General features: G+C 37.6%; 1 protein-coding gene across 3 annotated transcripts in view; it reads right to left on the bottom strand.

Moving 5' to 3' along the window:
• LOC106955215 (copine-8-like) overlaps positions 1-22,085 on the bottom strand; it is a 137,508-nt gene that overhangs the window by 66,783 nt on the left and 48,640 nt on the right. For 2 of the 3 annotated variants that reach the window (XM_015045253.1, XM_015045255.1), the window contains exons 5-8: positions 19,443-19,546; positions 17,494-17,533; positions 15,586-15,600; positions 11,741-11,817 (exon numbers count right to left, since the gene is read on the bottom strand). In XM_015045253.1, coding sequence (XP_014900739.1) covers positions 11,741-11,817; positions 15,586-15,600; positions 17,494-17,533; positions 19,443-19,546 — 236 coding nt within the window. The remainder of the gene's footprint in view (positions 1-11,740; positions 11,818-15,585; positions 15,601-17,493; positions 17,534-19,442; positions 19,547-22,085) is intronic. The other variant, XM_015045254.1, reaches the window with a different exon arrangement.

Raw genomic sequence — 22,085 nt, forward strand, 5'->3', positions numbered from 1 at the left:
GGAATGGTTTCTGAGAAGGGGGAAAGTATAACACATTATGACAGAATAACACAGTGAGAATCAGGTGAGTGTGGTGCCTTTGGTAGTCATGAATAGCCTCTGAGGCTTTTCCTGACTGTGGCTGAGCTGACGATCTAATGTAGTTTGTTTGTGATCTCTGTGGGCGTGTTTCGAGCACACATGTGTGAGCACATCTGTTGGCAAACAGAAATCCCTTTGGTGGAAGTGTTGGGAAATTTAATGTTCGCAAGGCAAACAGTATAATCTTGAGCAGTATTTTTATTTTTATTTTTCCAGGAGTGTCAAAGATGCATAAGCTTCATCGTGTAGGAAATATCACACAGAGAGGGTATCACCAAAAATTGCTAGAAACAGTTTTTTTTATGTTTTTATTTCTCTCATTGCCTTTAAATGTGGCTCTGCATATTTCAGATAGTCCAAATGCAGCCCAGCAGGGTAAAGCTTACGAAAAAGCATAGGGCAGAAATTGCTGGAAGCCCTGCTATGACAAGGTTTTCTGAAATTTTATGTTAAGCAAGTGAGAAACAAAGAGCTGAGAAGAAAATCTGAGCAGCAGCACAGATATTCAGCCTGCAGATAAGTTCAAATTGTTCTATTTTCTATCTCACAATGAAAGAAAAAAAAAACCCGCTAATTTTATCAAAAATATTTTGTCCAAAGGTTTTATTTAAAGTGCAACAAACAGCAGTTTATTCACCTTGTAGGTCATATTGTAGGGCCCTGGTGAAACACAGGAGTGAATCCAATCAAAAGAACCACGACATGCTTGACGATGTTAAGTGTAGCACAATAATCTGCACGCTAGGCAGAGGTAACAGAGAAATTCCCCAGTAGCAATCACTGAGTCAAAACCAACTCCACGCCACTATACTGTTCTGGTTGGCAGTGTGATTGAGATCGACGACTCATAAGTGTCAGGATGCATTACTGTTTCCATAGGGATAATCCAGCATGAAGAGTGATGTGCTGACATAGACGTCTGAAAGAAAGTTCATGCATCCACATATTGAGTGCTGATCTAGATCCTGTAGTGGTTGGTCTGTGGCCCCCAGACAACATAGCCAATTCCAGACTGCAAGGAATTGAATCGAAATGTAAATGATGTGGAATTGAACCCACAGCTTTTCACATGTAAGAAAACTATTCTTCCCTTTGAACCAGAGTCGCTCAGGATATGGACAATTTCTATTATTGCTGTGAAAATAGTAGGTCAGACTGGGCTTCTTGTATTGCTAAGAAAAGTCTTAGGTTGGTGGTTTAAATATTTTTTTTCTAAAACGTCAGGCGTTGTTCTCTTTTTCAAAACATTACAATTTTGTATTTCCAAAATGTTAACTGCAAACTAGTCAAGGTGCTTTCAAGAAAGGATACAAAGAGAAAGAGAGAGAGAGAGAGAAAGAGAAAAAGAGAGAGGGAAAGAGAGAGACGGAGAGAGAGAGAGAGAAAATAGATTTTACCCTTGAACAAATCTAAACATTGGGATTTAAAAAGTAAGAAACACTGAGATTTTGGTCAAGAGCTCCTCAGCTATCCTGGCGACAGCAGTGGTTAAATGTGTCTCATTTGTTCACAGGGACTGATAGATGAAAATTATTTTGACAGAAAAAAAAAAAAATCATGTGGAAATTCAGTTTGTTGTCAGGACCAGTGGAGAATTTCAGAGCTGGTTTTGTGTTGTTCATTAATAAGGGACTTTATTGTGTTTAAAAATAATGACTCCCTATGAAGTGATAATTTTACTGGTATTCATTGGAAGCAGTGTTTAAACCACCAACAAGAAAGGACACTGCCGAGTAACTAAATGTCTTTCTAGGGGATCACAGGAGAACAGAAAGACAACATGATGCAGAGTGATCGCTTGTCTCAGAGTGCAACTGTTCCGTCTTGTAAACAAACTATTTTTCTTGACAAAAAAGGCCTTCAAATGGGAACATGGCAACTCAATGCATCACTTATTGGAGACACAGAAAAGTATAGGCTCTTATTTTCTAGATGCAAGAAAAGTGGATGAGATTTGTGAAAGTGATGAGGGCAGACTTCCCGTCTCCCACCTAAAACAGTCTATTCAAGACAGATTTCGCCCCAGGATTATGAAACACTTGGGAGCCTGGCTTCAAGCAAAGCAACAGTTCAGTGCTGATAGACGAGGACACGATATTCCAGCGTGATGTTAGACAGCTCCAGGGGATTCAGCGGTCAGAGATATAAAGCTATCAAAGTTTTCCAGGTAAAATATGTGGTGTTTGGGGTGTTTAGCTATGTTTTTTTTGCTATCAGTAGTACAACAGTGCAATAGCATGGTCTCCAAAAGTCCATATTGCATGTTTAAGCACACTAGTGACTAGATTTTCTTCTTGTCAGAACGTTAGCTTGAAGTCACTTTTCAGGAACAAGCAACATGTTGAAGGAAAACAGTAGATGGACATAGAGAACTTGATATCTTCTCGGAATAATATATCACCTGCTGCATTAGAGTAGTTTAAAGATTAAAGAGTAAAACAGACTTTTATGAGTGAAAAGAAATATGTACTTTCAGATCTTTCCATTAATTCCACAGGTAGCTCTCACTGGAAGTACTGGTGGTTTCAGAATAACAATGTAAAAATGGAGTTGAAAATATTTTGCACCTTAATACTGCCAGAATTTTAGTTTTGTGAACTACATTTTTTTTTTTTTTTTGTCCAAAGCAGCCTTGCACTGCTGTGGTAAATTACAGACAGAGCTCTCCAGCAAGCGCTTTTTAAATCCCTAGTAGAGTGCTGGTATGTTAGGTCTGCAAGCTACAGTCCTGTCTTCAGAGGGTATGCATTGCTATAAATCTTTAACTTATCAACTCACCCTTGGGATTTAGCTTTTTTATGTATTCTGCCAAGAAATTTCAAAAGACAAAAAAAAAAAAATACATTTTTAACACTGAGTCACAAATGTAATAATTTATTGAACAAATGTGGGCACCAAATCCAAAGACATTTGACTTGTCATACATTATATATTACATCTTAACTCTTGAGAACAAAATATCTAAGATCTAAGAATCTTTGGTTCCAAATGAATAAAGAAAACAAAGCTGGTCCAAACCTTTTAACATCAAACAAGTCTAAACTGTGGCTTTTGTTTTTCTTTCCATACACCTAGGCATCCTACCTTTGCATGGATGCCTCTATTGACATTTAAAACTATTTTCCCTCCATTTCCCTGCTCTGCTCTAGTAATCTCCCCTGACAGTCACTGAATACAGAAACTAGTAAAAGGTCACACATGGTAAACTACTTTTTTCCCCCCATTTTTTAATACTTTTGATCTTTTTGTACTTTAATTTAAAATCACATATATTTTTTTTAAAGTTGAATACTTATAAACCAATCAACATAATTGGCAATTCTATATGTACAGGCTGCATATTCTGAATAGTTAGGCATTTCGTTGGATTTCTGAAACACAGATGGTCGATGTAAACATGTGATAATGCATGAGGCAGTGAGAGTAAAGTGATCTTGTCAATCAGTGTTGAATCCCAGATGGAGCCATTTGTGTCCTCTGCCATTGATCAAGCTGCTCAGGGGAAACATGCTGTTTGGGTTTTATGCTTCCCTCCAACTTTGAGGCTACACAGTTAGGATTATTTTTCTGTAAATAGAAATTGAAAAAATAAATCTTAATTCTGCTATTAATGGTCCTTTGTCCTGTTCTTCATGAAGACATTGTCTGTGTTAGATTGTAATCACTGCACATTTTCAGATTCGCGTTTGGGAAGTATTCCTTTTGGCAATAAGAATGATTCAGATTGGGTTTGACAAGTGAGAAAAGCGTCTTACCTATGACCCAGTTCTTCCCATGGCAACTCTTAAAACAGTAAAGTTATTCTCTGTTTTTCAGTGTTGTCTTGGTGCCTCAGAATTAGTACATTTACAACGATGCCCAGATGGTCTATGGATGACTGTTAAAAACTTTCTAATTGAATCATTTACAGGTATAAGCAATTTTATCTGCAGAGACCCCATATAAACAGGAACATTAAGCCATCGTTTTCATTCAGCTTTTTCTTCGGTATGTCTAGCAATCCAGAAAATGACTAGCAATTCTGCTGGGCATAATGACAGGCTTGTACCAAACACATCAGAACACAATGTGAAAAGTTAATTTCCCTTTTTATATCAATGTTTTTTTTGTTTTTTTTTTGCAGTCACATTAGAACAGAACCATCAACAGAATGCTAAGTTATCTCATGGGATGTGTGGATAATTGAAGGCTTATTTCTTATGGTAATATAATGGCCCATATTTTCATTTCACATTACGGAGGTGTTTACTCTAACTGCTGGAAAGCGGTTTTGTTTCCCTTCATCACTGAGCCGCACAGACACCAGGCTCTCTGACCAGCCTCTTAACAACAAGAACTGCTCTGAGTAATTATGAGTCACAAGGCAAAAAAAAAAAAAAATCATCCTCCATTCTTCAAAACCAAATTACAGGCACACCATCACCCTGTCAGTTTGATCATAAATGCCATGTCAGCAAGTGGGATTCCACTCATAGACAAAGCATAAACCCACGCTGAATCAACTGCTCGCTGTCAAATGTTTTAGACTTTAGATACATCATGAAAAGTCATAGGCCAGGATCTCACGATATGGCACACCAGCTGTTATTCTACACAAGTGCAGCACTGTCATCAAGAAAAAACATCCTGCAGAACAAAAAGAATTTAACATTTGGTCAACCACAAACTTTGATTTTTAACAACACAAATAAATTCTCTACCACTTTCTGAATCTCCACTCCAGTCTCAAATCCATGCAGCATTATGTAAAATCAACTTTTTTCATCTTTATATCATGCTATAATGTTATTCCATCATCCAAACCATACCTGGAGTATTGTTTTGATTCATGCATGCTTAAGGAATCCCATGGCATCACTCAGGAGTGAATAACTGGTTGCTCTCACAAAGCGCCGCCTTGTTCCACAAAGCTCCTCCAAGCTGAGTTTCTGTCTCATTGACCATCTCTCCTCCATTCCTCCCACACTCGGCTCCACCAGACTAGTGGCAGTCCATTAGCAAACACCTGGTGAAATGGCAAGTCTGCTGAGCTTGTCATGCAAACTACTTCTCAGTCCAGCGCTTCTAAAAATGTCTAAACTGCTTGTTGAGAAGCATGGTTGTGATGAAGCCAAGGGTCAGAAAGACCATGAGCTTCTTAAAGAGACAAGTCCATTTTTTTTAAGCTATGTTTGAGATGTAACGCTTTTTTTTGCAACTGATGGTAAAAGAGTAATTTGACTGTAGTATAAAATAGCACTATGTGCCTGAAAAATGAATATTACTGCCCATTCAAAAATTTTTCTTCTGGGTGTTCCCTCTGTTGAACTTCATTTGTCTTGAAATCAAGATTTCCTGACTTGGCTAAAAGAAAGCACCCCCACTGCATGATGGGAATCGCTTCGGCATTGCTAAATGGGATGTCCGAACTTGGAACATGCATGGTTATATCCTTATCCTGCTTGAATTTTTTAAAAACTTCATCATAAAGAGCAAGGAAAACACCTCAGAAGTCAGAATACATTAACATTCAATGACAAACTTCACACTACTGCTGCTTCTATACTGAGATTACATTAGATAGAGGTGTACTATTTACTGATTAGGTTATGAATGAAGGCAATTGGCTTCTACATTATATTATATGAACTACAACAAAGAAGCTGACTTACATAAATTTAAAGTTTTAAAAGCAGCTTTGCAACTCCATGAAATAATACAGCCATCATTTTTCGTTTTCTTTTGACCTAGCTTGAGAGAACGCATTTTATTAGTTTGACTTGCTTAATATACTTTATGCGTTTTCATGTTTTTGTGTTTTAAGGCTTACATGCAATATCTGTTTAACTCTTTGGTCAGTCGTCCTCTTTTTAAAGTGCTTATAAAATTGAGCACAGCTTAGCTGAATTAATTTAGTTTCTAACCTAAATAAATGGGAGTTATGAGTGAGTGGGAAACAGAACTGCCTTTTGTTGGGATAGAAAGTTTATGTCAGTTTGCCTGTTAAACATAAAAGCGCTTACTTATATAATCAAAATTATAATAAAGAAAAAAACAAAACAAGAAAGCACTGTCAAATCTGAAGCAGTCATGAAAGAGCAAAGTGCCTTTCATCTTCACATGAAACAAATGTCTTGTTTGGCGGCTCGCCTCTATCTTTCTCTTCCTGTCAACCCCTCTCTTTACATGGCACACACATGTACACACTCATATTTCTCCAGTAATTTGTTGCACTAAACATTTCATGATGAGGCAAGGAACATAGATCATCAAAAATGTCAAGAAAATTTAAAATTAGACCATTGCTGAGCAGAGAAATGCAGCCAGTAATTAAAACTGTTGTAGGTTTTTTTTTTATTTTTATTTTTTTATGTTCCACTTGTTGGTTAAATGGACAGAGAAAGTTATTACAGTTCCTTACACAAGTATTCATTCACCTCACATTGTTTTCATATTTCATCATCACAGCCTTCGTTACAATAAACTAGAGTTTATTGTAAGGAGGATTTACTTGATAGACCATGACAAAGTAGATACCTTTTGTGTTTATTTGGTCATTTTGTGGAGAAAAACTAATATGTGAACATGGTGTTGGCAGAATCATGCTGTGGAGACACGTTTCTTCAGCCGGGACAGAGGATCCAGTCAGAATTAATGACATTACTGCTATAAGTTTTATTATATTGCTACAATATTGTTGCATATATTAGATTGCATATAAATGCAATACATATTCAATACCATGAATACTTCATTCCGTTTGTTAGCTCAGCAAAGTTTCCTAACAGTAAGACAAACCCAAAGGTATAAATTATGGTCTCTTTTTGCTGACTGAGTCAATGTTTCCATGGAAACAGACTCCAGTAAGGAGTTGTTTACAAACCTTCAGCTGAGCCAGATAATGGTGGAAGTCTGAACAAATTAGTCAGCATCTTAATGAAACCTTGACTTTATGGGGCCGGCGTTTTTGTTCTTTTGTCCAACATCGCATGCTTTTTACTGTGATTATTCACATAAAATTACGATGGGAACTGAAAAGGCCCAGGCAGCGTGTGGAATGGAAAACTCTGGACATATTTTGAGTAGCCTTCACCACGTGTGCCTTGGTATTCAGGGTTTTGATTTAAAATTATTTTTTTGGTAGGCAATGAGAAGATGAATATAATAAAAAAATATATAAGATGAGCATCTGTTTAAAAGAAACCATGATTTATTTCTTTTTATTTACACTTTGATGACAATAGTGTCTCAGATCAAACACTAAAAGTAAGATATTTGAAAAGGCAAAAAGAAATCTCTATTCTGAATGTTGTCTTATGGATAAAACAGAATCAACACTGAAATGGTTTTCAGCTTAATACAGAGAATCTGAAGCTAATTTATTGTATTTAATTGTGTTCTGTGCAAATAATGACTCAAAGATGGAACAATGAGAATCATGAATATAATGTGGGAGCACCCCTATTGAGAGATGGAGGATGAATGTGAACAAAGCACACATAATTCTGATCTGTCAAAGACCTATTTGGATCAGTTTTCTGGAAATATTTGAATGCATTATGTAAGATTGAACAGCTTTATCCAGAGAGGTTTAGTTACAACTTGCATGCATGTCACTATTGCCCTGCGATGGACTGGCTACCTGTCAAGGGCGAACCTCACCTCTCACTACAGATGGGCACCAGGCACCCGCGTGAGCCTGAGTGGAGCGGGCTGGAAGGAGGGAGGTTAAAATCAGATAGATGTTGGACAGACAAGCAAAGGGAAGGACAAATGGCGGATGGACAAACCGACGGGTGGATGACGTAAATGGATGAATGAATGTTGGACCAAGACGGGCGAATGGACAGACAAACTGGGGTGAATCTTAGGCAAACAGTCAAATGGATGACAATGATATTATTATGAATGTTGGACCAAAAAATGATTTATGGATGGATTTACATGATTCTACATCCCAATATTTAGTCCTTCGTAGAAAACCTTTTCCCCAGCAGTTTTATTTTCCTGTTGTTGTCGTTTTGTTATTGATTGGTTTAGTATTTTCAAAGAAATACTGCTAGCAATTCATATCAATTGCATTCCATTTATTTCTGATTGATTGAATCCAACTACAAGTATGACCAGGCAGTCTCTGGTTTCCAGTTTATTTCAGCTCCTTTGTGCCGAGTCGTCACCTTTGTTGGACATTCACTCCTCAAATTCTGCTGCTATCTTCCTTTCTACGCTGACATTTATGTGCATCCCTGACTGCTCATTAATGTCACTCTTTGAACAATTACAGAAGCCTATTTCTCTAATGACAACCACAATGCACGCTGCCTAATTAAATAAGCCATAATCTGTGAAAGACCGAAGCCATTATGATTAAAATTAAAGACGACAACAAAGGGCAAAATTAAAATTCATTTATGTGCCAATAAAGCAAAGTGCAGAATAGAACATAAAAAGAAAACAAGAAGCTTAATGTGCATACACTATTTTAAACAGAATATTTCCGAGGGCAACGAAACAAGCAAATGTATCTTTGGATCTATGTTTTTGATGTTTCTTTGGATTTGATGTATTTGATCGTAAGGAAGATGCTGCCATGGATTTGCACTAGAATACCAACATTTAGATGATAAGAAAGCATGTCATTTATGGCAGACCATGTTTTTTTAATGTTTGATGCATTTCATGAGCAGGTGGACAGAGAAGGCAGAGAAATGGTTGAAAAACAAACAAACGGTCAAAAACGCTCTCCCACTGGCTCTGCACAGTTCGGGCAAAATGCTTTTCAATTTCCACACACTGAAATATGAATCATCCTCCAATACTACATGAAACAAACACAAGCAGGGAGCATATCTACCGCTGCCATGTCAGTCTGTGTATGTGTGTTTACAGCTCCTCCACCCCTTCTCTCATGTGAAACACAGCATCTTTAACAGTAACTTAAAAAATTACATATCTACAGTTTTTTTTTTATCCTCACACACTGTCCAGAGTTCATATCTGTAATGTAGAAGAAGGAAAATGTGTTAACACATCCACCAAAATCACACACTCATTCATCAGACAGCTGAATGAGGCCGAGATGAACATTGGATTCATGAAGCTATGCACATATTTACAGTCATTACCAGTCATGAAAAGCACACAGAACAAAGTGCATGCTGGTATTTCAAAGGCAGGCTTGCCCTACATGTGCGACAGAGAGGTTGAGAAGGGAATCTTGTTTTAGCATTTTTTGGCTGTGAAGCTTCCCACCACGGGGGGTTCTTCTTTGTGAGTTGTTTTTAAGATTGTTTTGTTTATGTGATTAAAAGCTGTCGTAAAAATACAGTTTGGCAGGGAGTTGCGTTATCTCTCAGCTGCAGAGTCAAATTGAAAGAAAATGACTTGTCGAGTATTGCGTTTTGTTTTCGTTGAACCATTTCATACAAATTCTGAGTTTAAAATAAATTACAGCTTGATACCTGAAATAGCATGATTAAGGTTTATCCTCTCATTTATTTTGATATTGCTGAAATCCCTGAAGGCAAAGGAAAAATAAATAAATCCATAAAAGGGAGAGAATTCAAAGTTGCAGCAATGTTCTCATCAATTTGCAAAATTGTCAAGTGTTAAAGGTTTGCTGACATATTTTCATTTTTTCAAAAAAAAGCGCATATTTTAAATCTGATACATTTCTGACAGAGTATATAAAAAAACAATAATTTGAAAATATAACATTGTTGAGTAATAACTTAGGACTTTCTGCAAACTTGCACAACCAGATGCAATGTGGCACCAATCGCATTTTCTGAGTCACTGAAGGAAGTTTGCTTGAGAAAAGAGATTGGATAATTATTACTCCTAAATAATAGTGTGTTTAAGTGTGTTTTTTTTTTTTGTATGGCGTTTCTCCATTACTGATGTTTAAAACTGTATAAGAGAAGCAGCCTTCAGGGCCATGAGTGATTACACTGTTCAAACTTCATTCCAGTTTGATCACTGATAGTCAGATTAACGCAAGACCATCTGTTCATGGGCACAAAGAGGCCTATGGCATAAATTACGAGTACTTGTAGCATTTTAGTTGCAAGTGGCTGAAATCAGCTTCCTTAATAGGACAGCTGAACCTTAGAGTTAGGGCAAAGAGAAAATTCATTTTGAGGAATGCTTGTAGCAGAGCCACTGCTAATTGGAAGGAGTTTGTTGAGGTTGTTCCAGCATCTGACCAAGAAGTCTCCTGAGCACCTCAACTGGAGGTTTTCTGGGCATTTCCTCCTAGGAGACCCCAGGGCACACCTAGAACATGCTTGAGGGACTATACAATATATCCCTAATGGCCTGTCACTGCCTAGCGATATGCAGTGCTTAGGAAGCGGGTGGGGCTCACAGCAGCTCAGCTCTGCTCAGGACAGAGCAAAGCTGCAACAGGACTGCTTTCATATGCGAGCGTAAAAGTCTCCAATGGCAGAAAAAAGTCACTAGATTTGTTTAAAAAAAGGTCTGCAGATATTGCAACAAAGAGGAGAAGTTGGTGACAATGAGCTTCGCACAACTCTGCTTACGCCTTCCACTCATCCCCACATTTGGCCTCTCAAATTTTTAACCCAAATATTTCATGAATATTTAGTTAATTTTTTTGTTTTTGAACAGCTACCATTTAAGTGCGATAAACCCACATCAGTGTTTATGGGCAACTGGTTTCTTATTTGAGAGCATAAAAAACAATCTAAATTCAAATTCTTTAATCATCTCTTTAATCATAGCAGGCTTAAGTCCAGATCAAGTTATGTTTGAAGGCCATATGTTGTCATTTAGCTTCACAAAAAAGCTTACAATATCAATCCAACGTCTCCATTGACATGCAGTAAACTTTGTGCAATTGATTAGGGGTTTTAAACATCAGTCACTCAACAATTTGTTGGATGAACAATAAACACATTATTGCACACAGCCTCTGTTCTTATGAACCATTTGTTTTGTACCATGAACTCTGTAGCAACTGAGACACTTACAAATTCTTAAGGGGCTGCAGAAGACATGTTCAGGAGCAAATTGCATTGTACTGGGTGCAGCCTTAGTTAGACTTCACCTGAAGTGCACGATAGTCCAGGACACTAATGCTGATGTTGACAGATGTAGAAAGGCAGATCACAGGATGCCCCATTAACACTCCATTTTGCAGCGCTTGTGTAAGAGCACAGGCGGGAAAGACGAGCTGTAATTTAGGTAATTTTGTTCTACGCTTCTTCCTTTTCTTTAATGACAATAATTATCTGTGGAAAACATCTGTAGATGCGTTGTCTCCTTCCTCACTCCCCTCTTCTGGTTTGATCAGTGTCTTTTCCTCACATCTCTGTCTTAATCACCCATGTTTATTTTCTCCAGCTTGTCTTTACCCTCTCTTTTTTTTCTTTATCTCATTCTCCTTCTGCTACTGACTCAGGTTCATTCCTCCAAAATTAGCATATGCTTCCTTCTATTTCCACCTATCTGTCAGAGAAAATGAAGCCAAGTTCCAAAAATTTACACCCAAAGTAATCCTTACGGCTGATTTAATGCATTTCAATAGAAATCATTACGTTCGCTTTCAAAATATATTTTTTTCTTCTGTCTTGACTCCCCTTTTTAGCACAATAAACTGTTTCCTAATCTCATTTGGAGTCAGAGAGCATGAGAAAAATAGCGTGAAATTCATACTCACCCCAGTGGTTTTTCCAGTCGACTTGCTGGTGATCCAACGATCTCCCCGAGAGTGCAGAAAATCTGACCTAAAAAGTCCTGGAGGGAAGCAAAAGGGAAAGTTGAAAAGAAAAAAAAGGAGGAAGAGCAAAATTCTGGAAGCAAGTAGAAAGAGAAAAATTCATGTTTAGACTTAGAGACTGACTTTCACCAGATTGCATGCAATCTAGCACTGGTTTCCTCCAAGGAACTTGTACACTGGTGTTCATTCAAGTTTTGCAGATGAAAACCAAACTTTAAAATGTGCCTCGTACATTAAGTGTTGATTCATGGTGTGACATTTCCTCACACCATGAGTGAGTGACTGATCAAACCATTTTTCAGTTTTTAATTCACCATGAACCTTTCGACATTTGTAGAGGCAAACATTTGTTGTTTGGGGATCATGTGAAGAGGGGAAAATTAGAGTGGTTAACTTTTTCAATAAAAATTAAAAAGCAGAATTTTTTTTTTTTTTTTTTTTTTTTTTAGTCAGGCCTCTTTATTTTCCCATCCCTAAAATAAAACCAGTGCCTTCAGGAGTCACATTAATTAACAAATAGAGTCCTACAGCGTATCATTTATTTACAGCCTGATTACTGCCGGACTCTAAAGCTCTTGGACACTTCTTGCAGACGATTAGTAAGCAAACAGAACTGTGAAGACAAAGAAACACACCACACAGGTCAGGAATGAAGATGTGGATAGGTTTGAGGCACGGTTAGATTATGGAACATCACGAGCTGGATTAAAGCACATTGTGCAATCGATCATCTGAAAATGGAACAAATATGGAAGAACTGAAAAGCTATCAAACATGGCTATCGACCTTCACTGAGAGGCTGGGTAGGTAGTGTGTCAATTAGAGGAGCAGGTATTTTGGAGGAGTTGCAGACACTGGAAACTCAGGTAAGAGAAACTTTTGTTCCACCTAAATTCTAGTGCAATCAAGAAAATAATGTTTCAAGGATCTATTACAAATTCCATCTATTGTTGAAAAAAAAAGTAGGATACAAAGCAAATGTAGAAGAGAGTGCTCTGGTTAGATTAGGTCAAAGTTTAACTCGCTACTCTACATGTAAAAAGCTACGCCTGGTAAAAAAAAAAAATTAACACTGCACACCCTGCTGAAGACACAATGCCCACCAACATGGAGGTGAAGGCATCATGCTTTGTGTGTGCTTGTTTTCAGCAGTACAAGATGATTAGAGTTGATGGGGAAAAAAAAAACTGATGGCTCTAAGTATAGTAGGGGTTCACCTTTCAGCATCAGAAAAAACCTACACAGACAGACAGAATTGTAATTCAATGGCTTTCCTACAGTAGACTTTCCCAGTCAAAGTCCAAACCTAAATTCGACTAGTAATATGTTGCATGACATGAAATGTGATGTCTACAGCGGCTTTCTATCAAAACTGAATACATTGGAAAGATGCTAAGGCAAGAATTTCAGTCTCTAGATGTGCAATGCTGGTAGAAACAGCCTGCGCATCTGTTTTTATATTGCTGATCAGTACAAGTTGTATGCAATTGCACACCACACTTTTTCAACACTTGTGGTGTCAAAAATCTTTTGTCGTGTAACCAGTGTATTACCAGGTCAAATCCAGGCTCCGTCAGTCACCACTATCACCGTGTGACTGTGTCCGTGAAGAAGGGAATAACTGATTGTAGAGTAAAGCACTTTGGAGTACTCTGACTTGATGAAGAACTATACAAAGGCCTAATCAAGTCAGCGTAGTTGATGAAGTACTCTTAACCAAATAAAAGTAAAACATTTTGAAGGCTACAGTTGTAATGTGGAAAAAGCTGTAAACAAAGGTCTGAGTATTTTTGCAAAGTGCTGTGTCTACAATTCCACACTTAATTGTGTTGCCTTACAATCAATATTACTGTGAACTCCTAAACATTAAGTTTGGTGTGCAAAAAATTAAGGTTTACTGAAATCAAACAACACCATAATCTGTTAAACTGACATAGAGCAATCAAAGGTTAAATGTAGCCCCAACACCTCCTGTAAAATATGCATAGCAGTTGTTGTAAATGCTATTAAATGTTGCTAATGTTAACAAATGATCAAGTGTCTATGACACTATGATAATTTGCAATGCAGCAGATGGTCAGTTGAAGGAAACTAAGAAATGACTGGGACGCAACGAGGATTGAGCAAGAAAGTTAAAGCAATCGATGTGACTTTTCAAGAAACAAGTCCCAGTTTTACTTCTGACACGCAGCATTTCAGTTTGATAAATATCTATTCTCTCAGTTTTCAAGTTACTCGAGTATTATGTGTTATTTCAATAGATAGAATGGAATCATAGTCCAGGCCAGCTTTATTATGGTCACCTATGAAATAGAGGAAAAGCTTTATGCTGCACAAAAGTCCATTTCAATATGTTTTCCCAGGATGCAGAGCATCACTTTTCTGCATGAAAAACAATAACAAATAAGTGGCACCAAGTACACTAATGTGATAATAATATGTATACTGACCATTCTGGTACAGTTTGTGGGAGCACTAGTGAGGGAAAGACGGTCAATGCCATAAGATGTGAAAATGGGAAAAATCTAAAACTATGTCCACAATAAAAAAGATCAAAGTAAAACTGTCATTGTTTAAAATGTTTCTTGAAACCTTCACTGCTTTCCCATGTGGGTGTCAAATAAATTTGCCTATAAGCACCCGCACAAGTTTAATATTTGCATAAATGCTTTATCTACTCCTGAAAAAAACACAGGCAGAGTAAAAACTGCAGTATGTTTCTCCCAGTGGCAGAATCGTGTAAACTCATGCAGGTATTTGAAACCCAATGCCAGGATTAAACAGTCCCCAATTCTTGCCATTTGAGGCAAATAAGTAAATGGAAAATGGCCCAACAATCCGTCCACATTAATCCCACTGAACCTGGTGCTTCCGACCTTAAAAACAATTGTGTTCTTTACATTTTTTCTATGATTCTTTGATGATGAGTACTGGACTATAACCTGTTGTTACTGTGATGCAGTCAGAAACAACCCCCAGTTTGTTTCTTCCTATTGAACATCACGACTGTTTCACTGACTTGAAGTGAATACAAGGACAAATACGTCTGTGCGTGGAAATTGTGAAACATCATGCTTGATGGTGAGAAACATGATCAGTGTGAGTATTAGACATGGATCCAAACTTCTTAGATAAATAATATTTTCTGTTCCAACTACACTGCCTGCAAAAGTGTTTAAACACCTTGAGATTTTCCATAAACCTCCATGTGGTTTCATTGTTTGACAAAATGTGAAAGACTCCAATTAGCATAAAAACTTTGGCAAGGCATCACATGTCCTTATCAGTAAAAGTTTCTCGATGATCACTTCGGCATTCGACAGGATAGCTTTAGAATCAGATTTGGAATGTGGTTTTTAGTTTTGCAAGGTGAAGCAATCCAAACCAAAAGTCCTTAACTTTGGCCTTGGCAGGCAGGGCCCACTAAATAATTCATCATCATCCAGAAATGTTTTACATTTCACAGAAATCTCTGCTCCAGTCTGCCTACTGATTGTAGTCGCTGTAAACTGTTGACGCCTGTAGCAAGTTATCATGGAAATACATTTTTTTTCTATTTATAAATTACAAAAAAGAAAAGAAAAAAAAGACTTGACAGTTATTTTTTTTTCCACACTGTGTCCTGTGTGTTTCTCTCTGGGGATTGGAAGATATTCAGTTGGCTTGCTTTGGTTTTCAGGTGTTCTAGCCTAATGACTGACACAGTCGTTCCCTCTGAGAGACAGATCATTAATGTGAGACAGCAGCCATGCAGTGTGAGTGTGAGAGGAGATGCAGGAACCTACATTGAGTTCTGCGGGCTTCCAGAAAAGTTGGGCGGCAGCAGCAACAACAACGACAGCAACAACAGTAACAACAGAGCACATCATATACCAAGGCACAACACTATGGCAAATACCTAAAAACTCCTGTTTAAAGTGACACCATGCGGAAGAAGGACAAGGAGCTCATCACAGGTGAAGCTAACGATGGAAAATGCAAACCCCTGTTATCCAAACGTATCAAATAATCATTGGCAATGATTATTCTTCGTTCCAAACTTTTGTCAATGCTTTCTGTTACCAGTTTCCAGTGCTAAGTAAAAGAAAATCACAGCTCATGTGCTCCTAGTGAAAGAAAATAACATGAAGTATATAGCCTGTTGCACTGTTTAAAATGGAAACTAAAAGTCAAAAGCATTGCACTATCAAAGTTTTTAAAAGACCCTGCCACTGCAGGGATACTACAACAACTCAAAAAAGACAGTAGGAATAGATGGGAATCTAAATGATCATTTAATAGAGGAGACAGTAGATTACAGTAAACAGAAATGCCATTAAAATCTAAGCCTAACAGTGGCGGTTTTTGAAATGGGCAAAAGGGCTCTCTGCCCAGGGCAGCACAATGTCAGGAGCGCCATGAGGCAAAAGAAAGAGGAAACTTTACAACCCGTCACCCCCTTCCATACATACACACTCACACGCACCATCGCCAATCCCAAACAAGCTGTATTGTCTGTTTCCACTTTCTGTGTCATTCACTATGTGAGAAAGTGTAAGAAAATATTGCTACATATGGCAGGTGACCTTTGTGTTGGTTTCACAACCTGTGGTTCTGGTCTAAGTTAAATTATTCAATGTGTTTTCAGGGAGCCTTGACTGTCTCTGGATGCATATCAATCATATATAACCTGGTTGTTGGGTTATTCTGCTTACAGTACAGTCTGAGATTTAACAAATCAACATGAGCATTTTGGAAAACACAAAAAATCCTTTCTATGCTCTCTCAATATTATGAACACTGTATATTGAGATGAGTATAAAGGATAATAGACTGGTCAATCATGGATTTATTTATTCTACAGTAATTACAGACAGTCCAAAAATGTGCTTAAAAACTAAGAACATAAAGTGTAAACATGACAGATTTTTTTAAAAAGAGGCTTTCTACACTTACTGTAAGAGAATGAGAGCAAGATGAATTACTTCTCTGAAATAGTTTTGTGTGGTAAGGTGTTTTGTTGTCTTTTCATAACGTTTGCAAGACATTGAAGCGGTTGATTTGAAATTTGTGTTCAATGTCATTTTGTTTGTGTTTTAAGGGATACAATTAAGTCTTTATTGTAATGTTTGTAAAGGATGTTTTTATTGTAATATTTGATGCGGACCCAAGGAAGAATAGTCTCCAGCAAAATAGAGACTAGTGGGGAATCCTTAAATAAACAAACAGATCAATAAGCTTTTTCTCTTAATGTTTCAAGATAGGATACGGTGGAAAAATGGTCTTTCCTTGCCAAATTGGCTTTTTGTTTGGAAAAGTGGAATGAGGGTCTCACCCGGGGCACCATTCATGCAAGAACCGCCACTGCCCAACAAGATTGTGTAAAAACAGAAAAATTAGTTAGCATTTGGATGCGTGCAAAGTCAGGCAAGTAAGGGGTTTGTTTTATTCCACCTTCGGAAAAAAAATAAATAAATAAATAAATAACATGCTGCAAGCAACACCCACTCAAACCGTGCAGAAAACAAAATAAAAATAATGATAATAATATGACTATTTCACAAGTTGACAACGGATTCATCAGGTTAAATCGAGCTTCGGCAAGCACCACATTTTATCTGTTACAGAGCATTTTAAGCCAGTAGTTAAAATTTTACTCTAGATTTGCTTCAATTTGTCTACGGTTCAAGGTTAAATTAAAAACAAGCACTCACATGTTTGGACAGGTCTGGGCTTTTAGAGTCCACATCATACCTGAGAGGGAAAAAATAAAAGACCAAGGCAGAACTTTTAGTAGAGAAAATATGAACAAGTCGAGATATTTTATTGAACATACTCTCAAACCAAACATGAAATGGAACTACAAAGCACTGCAGTCGCTAGAAATAAAAAAGGAGGTGTCATTTGTGCCATGTGCTTTGTTAAATTTTGGTATTTGCTTTTTTTTTGTTTGTTTGTTTCTGAAATTCAAGGTAATGCTGTCACAATCAATCACATGAAGGAAAGAGGCAACTAACTGTATAAATGTATGACTTGAAACTAAAAAAAAGCAAAGAAAAGACGGTAACACAAAGACAAATACGTCATATTTTAATGTGCTAGACTGAAAGCCAGTGTGTTTGATGAGGTGACCAGAAAAGCGTAATCAAATGTGTTAATTCAGAAGAGGCCAAATGAAAAGAACCTGGATCTGAGTATCTTCTCAGATGTTACCATTTGTGCTGCTCAGTAATTAAGGATGGGCTCAGCCCGACCTTTATTTCCTGAGAGGTGAACCTAATCTGATTTGCATGTGAATACAAAACAATGAAAGTGAGGGAAAGACAGTGTATGCGATGGCCAATATCAAACATATGACAGAAACAATGGATCCTCTTTATTCAGTAATCAGGTGTGTGTAACGTCGCATAAATCCTCTTATTTATTTTATGTTTGTTTTAACTGATGGACTTACAACAATTATAAAAATACAGTCAAACAATTTAACACAAGACCTCTGAACTGAAGAGTTTCCCTCATAATCAAGATGAACTGATCTGGAAAATGCTGTCGAGTTTGCCATGTTTTCTTTATGTTTCATAAGCAGCCCAGTATTGGCTGCTTATGTTAACATACAGTCCCATAAAAAATAATTCACACCTAAACATATTTTGTTAGAGCACATTCTTCCTCTTTTTTGCTCTGCCTGTTTCTGTTGCACACTGTTACTTCCTGCGGCTTTCTTTTCCAATTCATATAGATGTTTCCGCTCTTCTGGGTTAATTTGTAAAACATGTCAGTCCAGTAGATTCTCCCATCTGAGCTGTGAATCTCTGCATCTCATCCAGAGTGACTATGATCCTTTTTGGCTGCTTCTCTACTAAATGCTTTCTTTTGCTTGCCTGTCAGTTGTCATAGAGGGCCACGTTTTGATAGTTTTGCAACTGCGCCCAACTCTTTCTACTCCAACACTTTCCATTTTCAGGTGATGATGGATTGAGCAGAGCTTTGTAAGACGATCAAAGCTTGAGATGTTGTTGTAAATCCTAACCTGGAGCATTATCCCTGACCTGTCTGCTTTGATCCTTGGTCTTCATGATGCCGTTTGTTTGCTAATGTTCTCTGACAAACCTCTGAGGCCTTCACTGGATTTATAATGAGAACATATTAGACATATCTAGACTGTGACTTCTGAGGGCAATTCTTCCCCTGGTTTAGATTGAGGTGTATCAGAGGAAATTGGGGCTGAATTATGCACTACTTTGCATTGTTTTAACCAAATTTAATGTGTAAAGATTTAATGTTAAAAAAAAATGTAACAGGCTCAAGTGGTTTCATTTTTACAAAATACAATATACAAAACCATAGTGGTTACAGGGGTGATTTGTGTATCAGTTTCAGTTTACATATTTAAAAATAATAATAATGGTATCCAGCAATAAATATCAAGAACTGTCGTTCTATTTTTTAGGTCAAGCTCATATTCTATGCTATGAACCATTTTTGAGGGTGTAAAAAAGTCATGACCGAAATTTGACACATATGTTTGAAGGCTTTGTACCATTTGAACATACTGATAACATGGCTTGCATTATCTTTTAATTATTGTGGTTGGCATTCTCATCACTGCTAGTAGACATAAAAGAGGAGAAGAAGACGGGACAAAAGATTAAAAATAACTCACAAGTCAAAGCGTAGATTCTGTTTCTCCTCAAAAAAGTAGTCCAAGATGTACTTTCTAACAAAGTCGGGGTTTAGGGTGTTGTCTATCACCTCCGTCCTGCCGAACTATGAAGGGGAGAAAAATAGATGAAAGTCAGGAGAAAGAAATGATGAATGGAGACAAAAGAAAACTGGAAAAAACATAGTAACAAAATCTTTGCGGTATTAAATCAGGCCTTATTTTTAGTGGCTGCTGTGCAAAGAAGCTAGTTTTCCTTTAATTCCCATATCCCCACCTTTATCCCTAATTACAAAAAGATAACCCACTCATCAAAGCCCTACAGGAAGCAAGCGATAAGTAAAAGATCCTGAGAAAATGTGTAGGCAGAGAGAAAAAAAGAGTCTAGGAATAAAAATGGCATAGGAAGTACAAAGAGCCGGCAGAAGAAAAGGGGGTATTACTCAAAACTAGGGATTTTGGACAGAAAAGGGGGTGACAGGATGGGGGTGGAAACAGCAGAGGTGGAGAAGAGTAGTGATTAAGGCTTCCTAATTAGCGGGATTTTCACTTCCAAGGTGCCAAACGAAGGAAAATATGGCAAGAAAACACTCATAAAATGACACAAACCTTAAACACAGTTAATTGAGCAGAGTTTCACAGGAGGTGGCGTCAAGCACACATAAAATATTTTTGCTGAAATTTTATATAGCACTCAATCAAGAAATTTGCTACATGAAAAATGCCTACCACATTCTCTGTTTGTTGTAACACTTAATTATAAGTACTTTTGATATTTTACCTCTGGACAGCAAAATCAATGACGGTGGTTTTTGTGGCCTCATTCTGTATCTTATCCTTTTTCAGTGAGAATGGCAAGAGGTGTTAGAGGTTAAAATTGGATTATAAGCCACTATTTTAGTCCACTATTTTAAAAACCAACAGGTTTTTTAAAGATTGGCATACGGTCTGACGAAGAGGAGAGTATAAGCTCAAGAGCGAATTTGCCTCAAAACAAAAATGACATTGTGAGTGACAACAAAAGGAGAGACTGAGAAAGGCTGTTCAGTTCTGACACTGAAGTAGACTACTAGTGGTTTTGGACGATGAAGATAGCGATTGATGACATTTTCTCATAGGCTACTGTATTTTTTTAAGCAGCCAGGTTTAGTATGTTACAAATACGTAATTAATTAAAAGTTTTTTTGTTGTTTTTTGTTTTTTTAATCTGTCTAAATATCTCATGTTATAACCTGGATACCTGCAGCTTATAGACAAATTGTCTGTGTACAGACTTTATTTTCCCTTCAAAGTTAATGGGTGTGTCTTGTAATCAGGTGTGCTCAGTCTGGAAATTACGGTAGCCTGTTTTTCCACACAGTGGTGGTGAAATTGATCACTGTTGGATGTTAGTAAGGATTTTTCGCTTATTGCAGTAAAAACGCTGACAGTATAAACTCCGGGCACTTACGAGAACACGACACATTGTTTACTACCTCCTTGCTTGGTTTAATATCTCTTATTCCAAAGAACCCACTAACTGACTTGTGTAAGTGGGAAACGGAAATAAAAGGCAGAAATTGAATCTGTGCTGCACCTTGAGTCTCCGAGAGACCCCGAGGTGTTGATGAAGCTGTGAGCACATGTTAGTAAAGAGGCGGGTGATGGTTAAAGATGAGCTCTGTAATGTGATTTCCCCACTGAGTGGAGGAGACAATACTGATCTGCAGAGTTCATTAGATGCCGCATGACTGCAGGAGTTGGCTAATGAGAATCTGGCATGGAGTCCCTGAGTTTTCACCCTCACTATCACACACATACGCAAACTGAGTCTCCACAGATGTGTTGCACATGCTGCTAACTTGGCTAACTGAACTCTTCAGGCAACAGCTAGACTTTACAGTGCCTGATGTTAGAATCTGAACATGCCTCCAAAAACACTGTCACATTGTGGGTGTTTTTTTTTTTTTTTTTTAAGTGTGCCCACCAAAGTAGGGCAATAAAAAAATGCGATGATAATTCTTTGCCTTGGTGGTGGGTCTTCAGTCCCAAACTTGACCAAAATGTTATTATCTTCTTCCCCGGAGCACACACAAACCACAGCTGGGGATTTGTGTTGCTTCTTTGACCAACATGGGATTTTACTGTCCTCATGGGTTGTTGAGTAGACAGTTGCATACTGCTGCAATAATGAGCTTGGCGGTTTCTTCTGCTTTCACAGGCAGAGGTAAATGACACTAGTGTGAATTAGTGTGAGACGAGCCTTTTTTTTTTTTTTTCTTTTTCCGGCTGTGGCCTTCACTTAAAAAAAGCTCTGTTGTGTATGCAACAATTGCTCAACACCAACGAAAAGAGAAACACACTGCAAGCAGAAAAGGCATTCCGTAAACCCCCAGGAAGAAAATAGCATCAGGAGCGTTCTGGCTGGTCGGGGAGGAATTTTCATAGAGATGCTAAAAGTGTCGTGTGTCTAAATGAGAAAAAAACTAATCCATGGCTTGGCTTGAGCTTTGAGCTTGAGTTGTTTTTGCATGATTTTTAGACGGAAGAACACACAGAAATGTACACATACAATAAAAAAAAATCCTAATTTGTTATTGTATGTGTACAATATTTATTATAACTAACACTACAATATGTTTATGTTTTCCTGTAAGAAATTTTTTT

The sequence above is a fragment of the Poecilia latipinna genome, unplaced genomic scaffold, assembly GCF_001443285.1.
Source record: "Poecilia latipinna isolate Pla-1442-1.1 unplaced genomic scaffold, P_latipinna-1.0 Scaffold717, whole genome shotgun sequence".
In the NCBI taxonomy this organism is placed as follows: domain Eukaryota; kingdom Metazoa; phylum Chordata; class Actinopteri; order Cyprinodontiformes; family Poeciliidae; genus Poecilia; species Poecilia latipinna.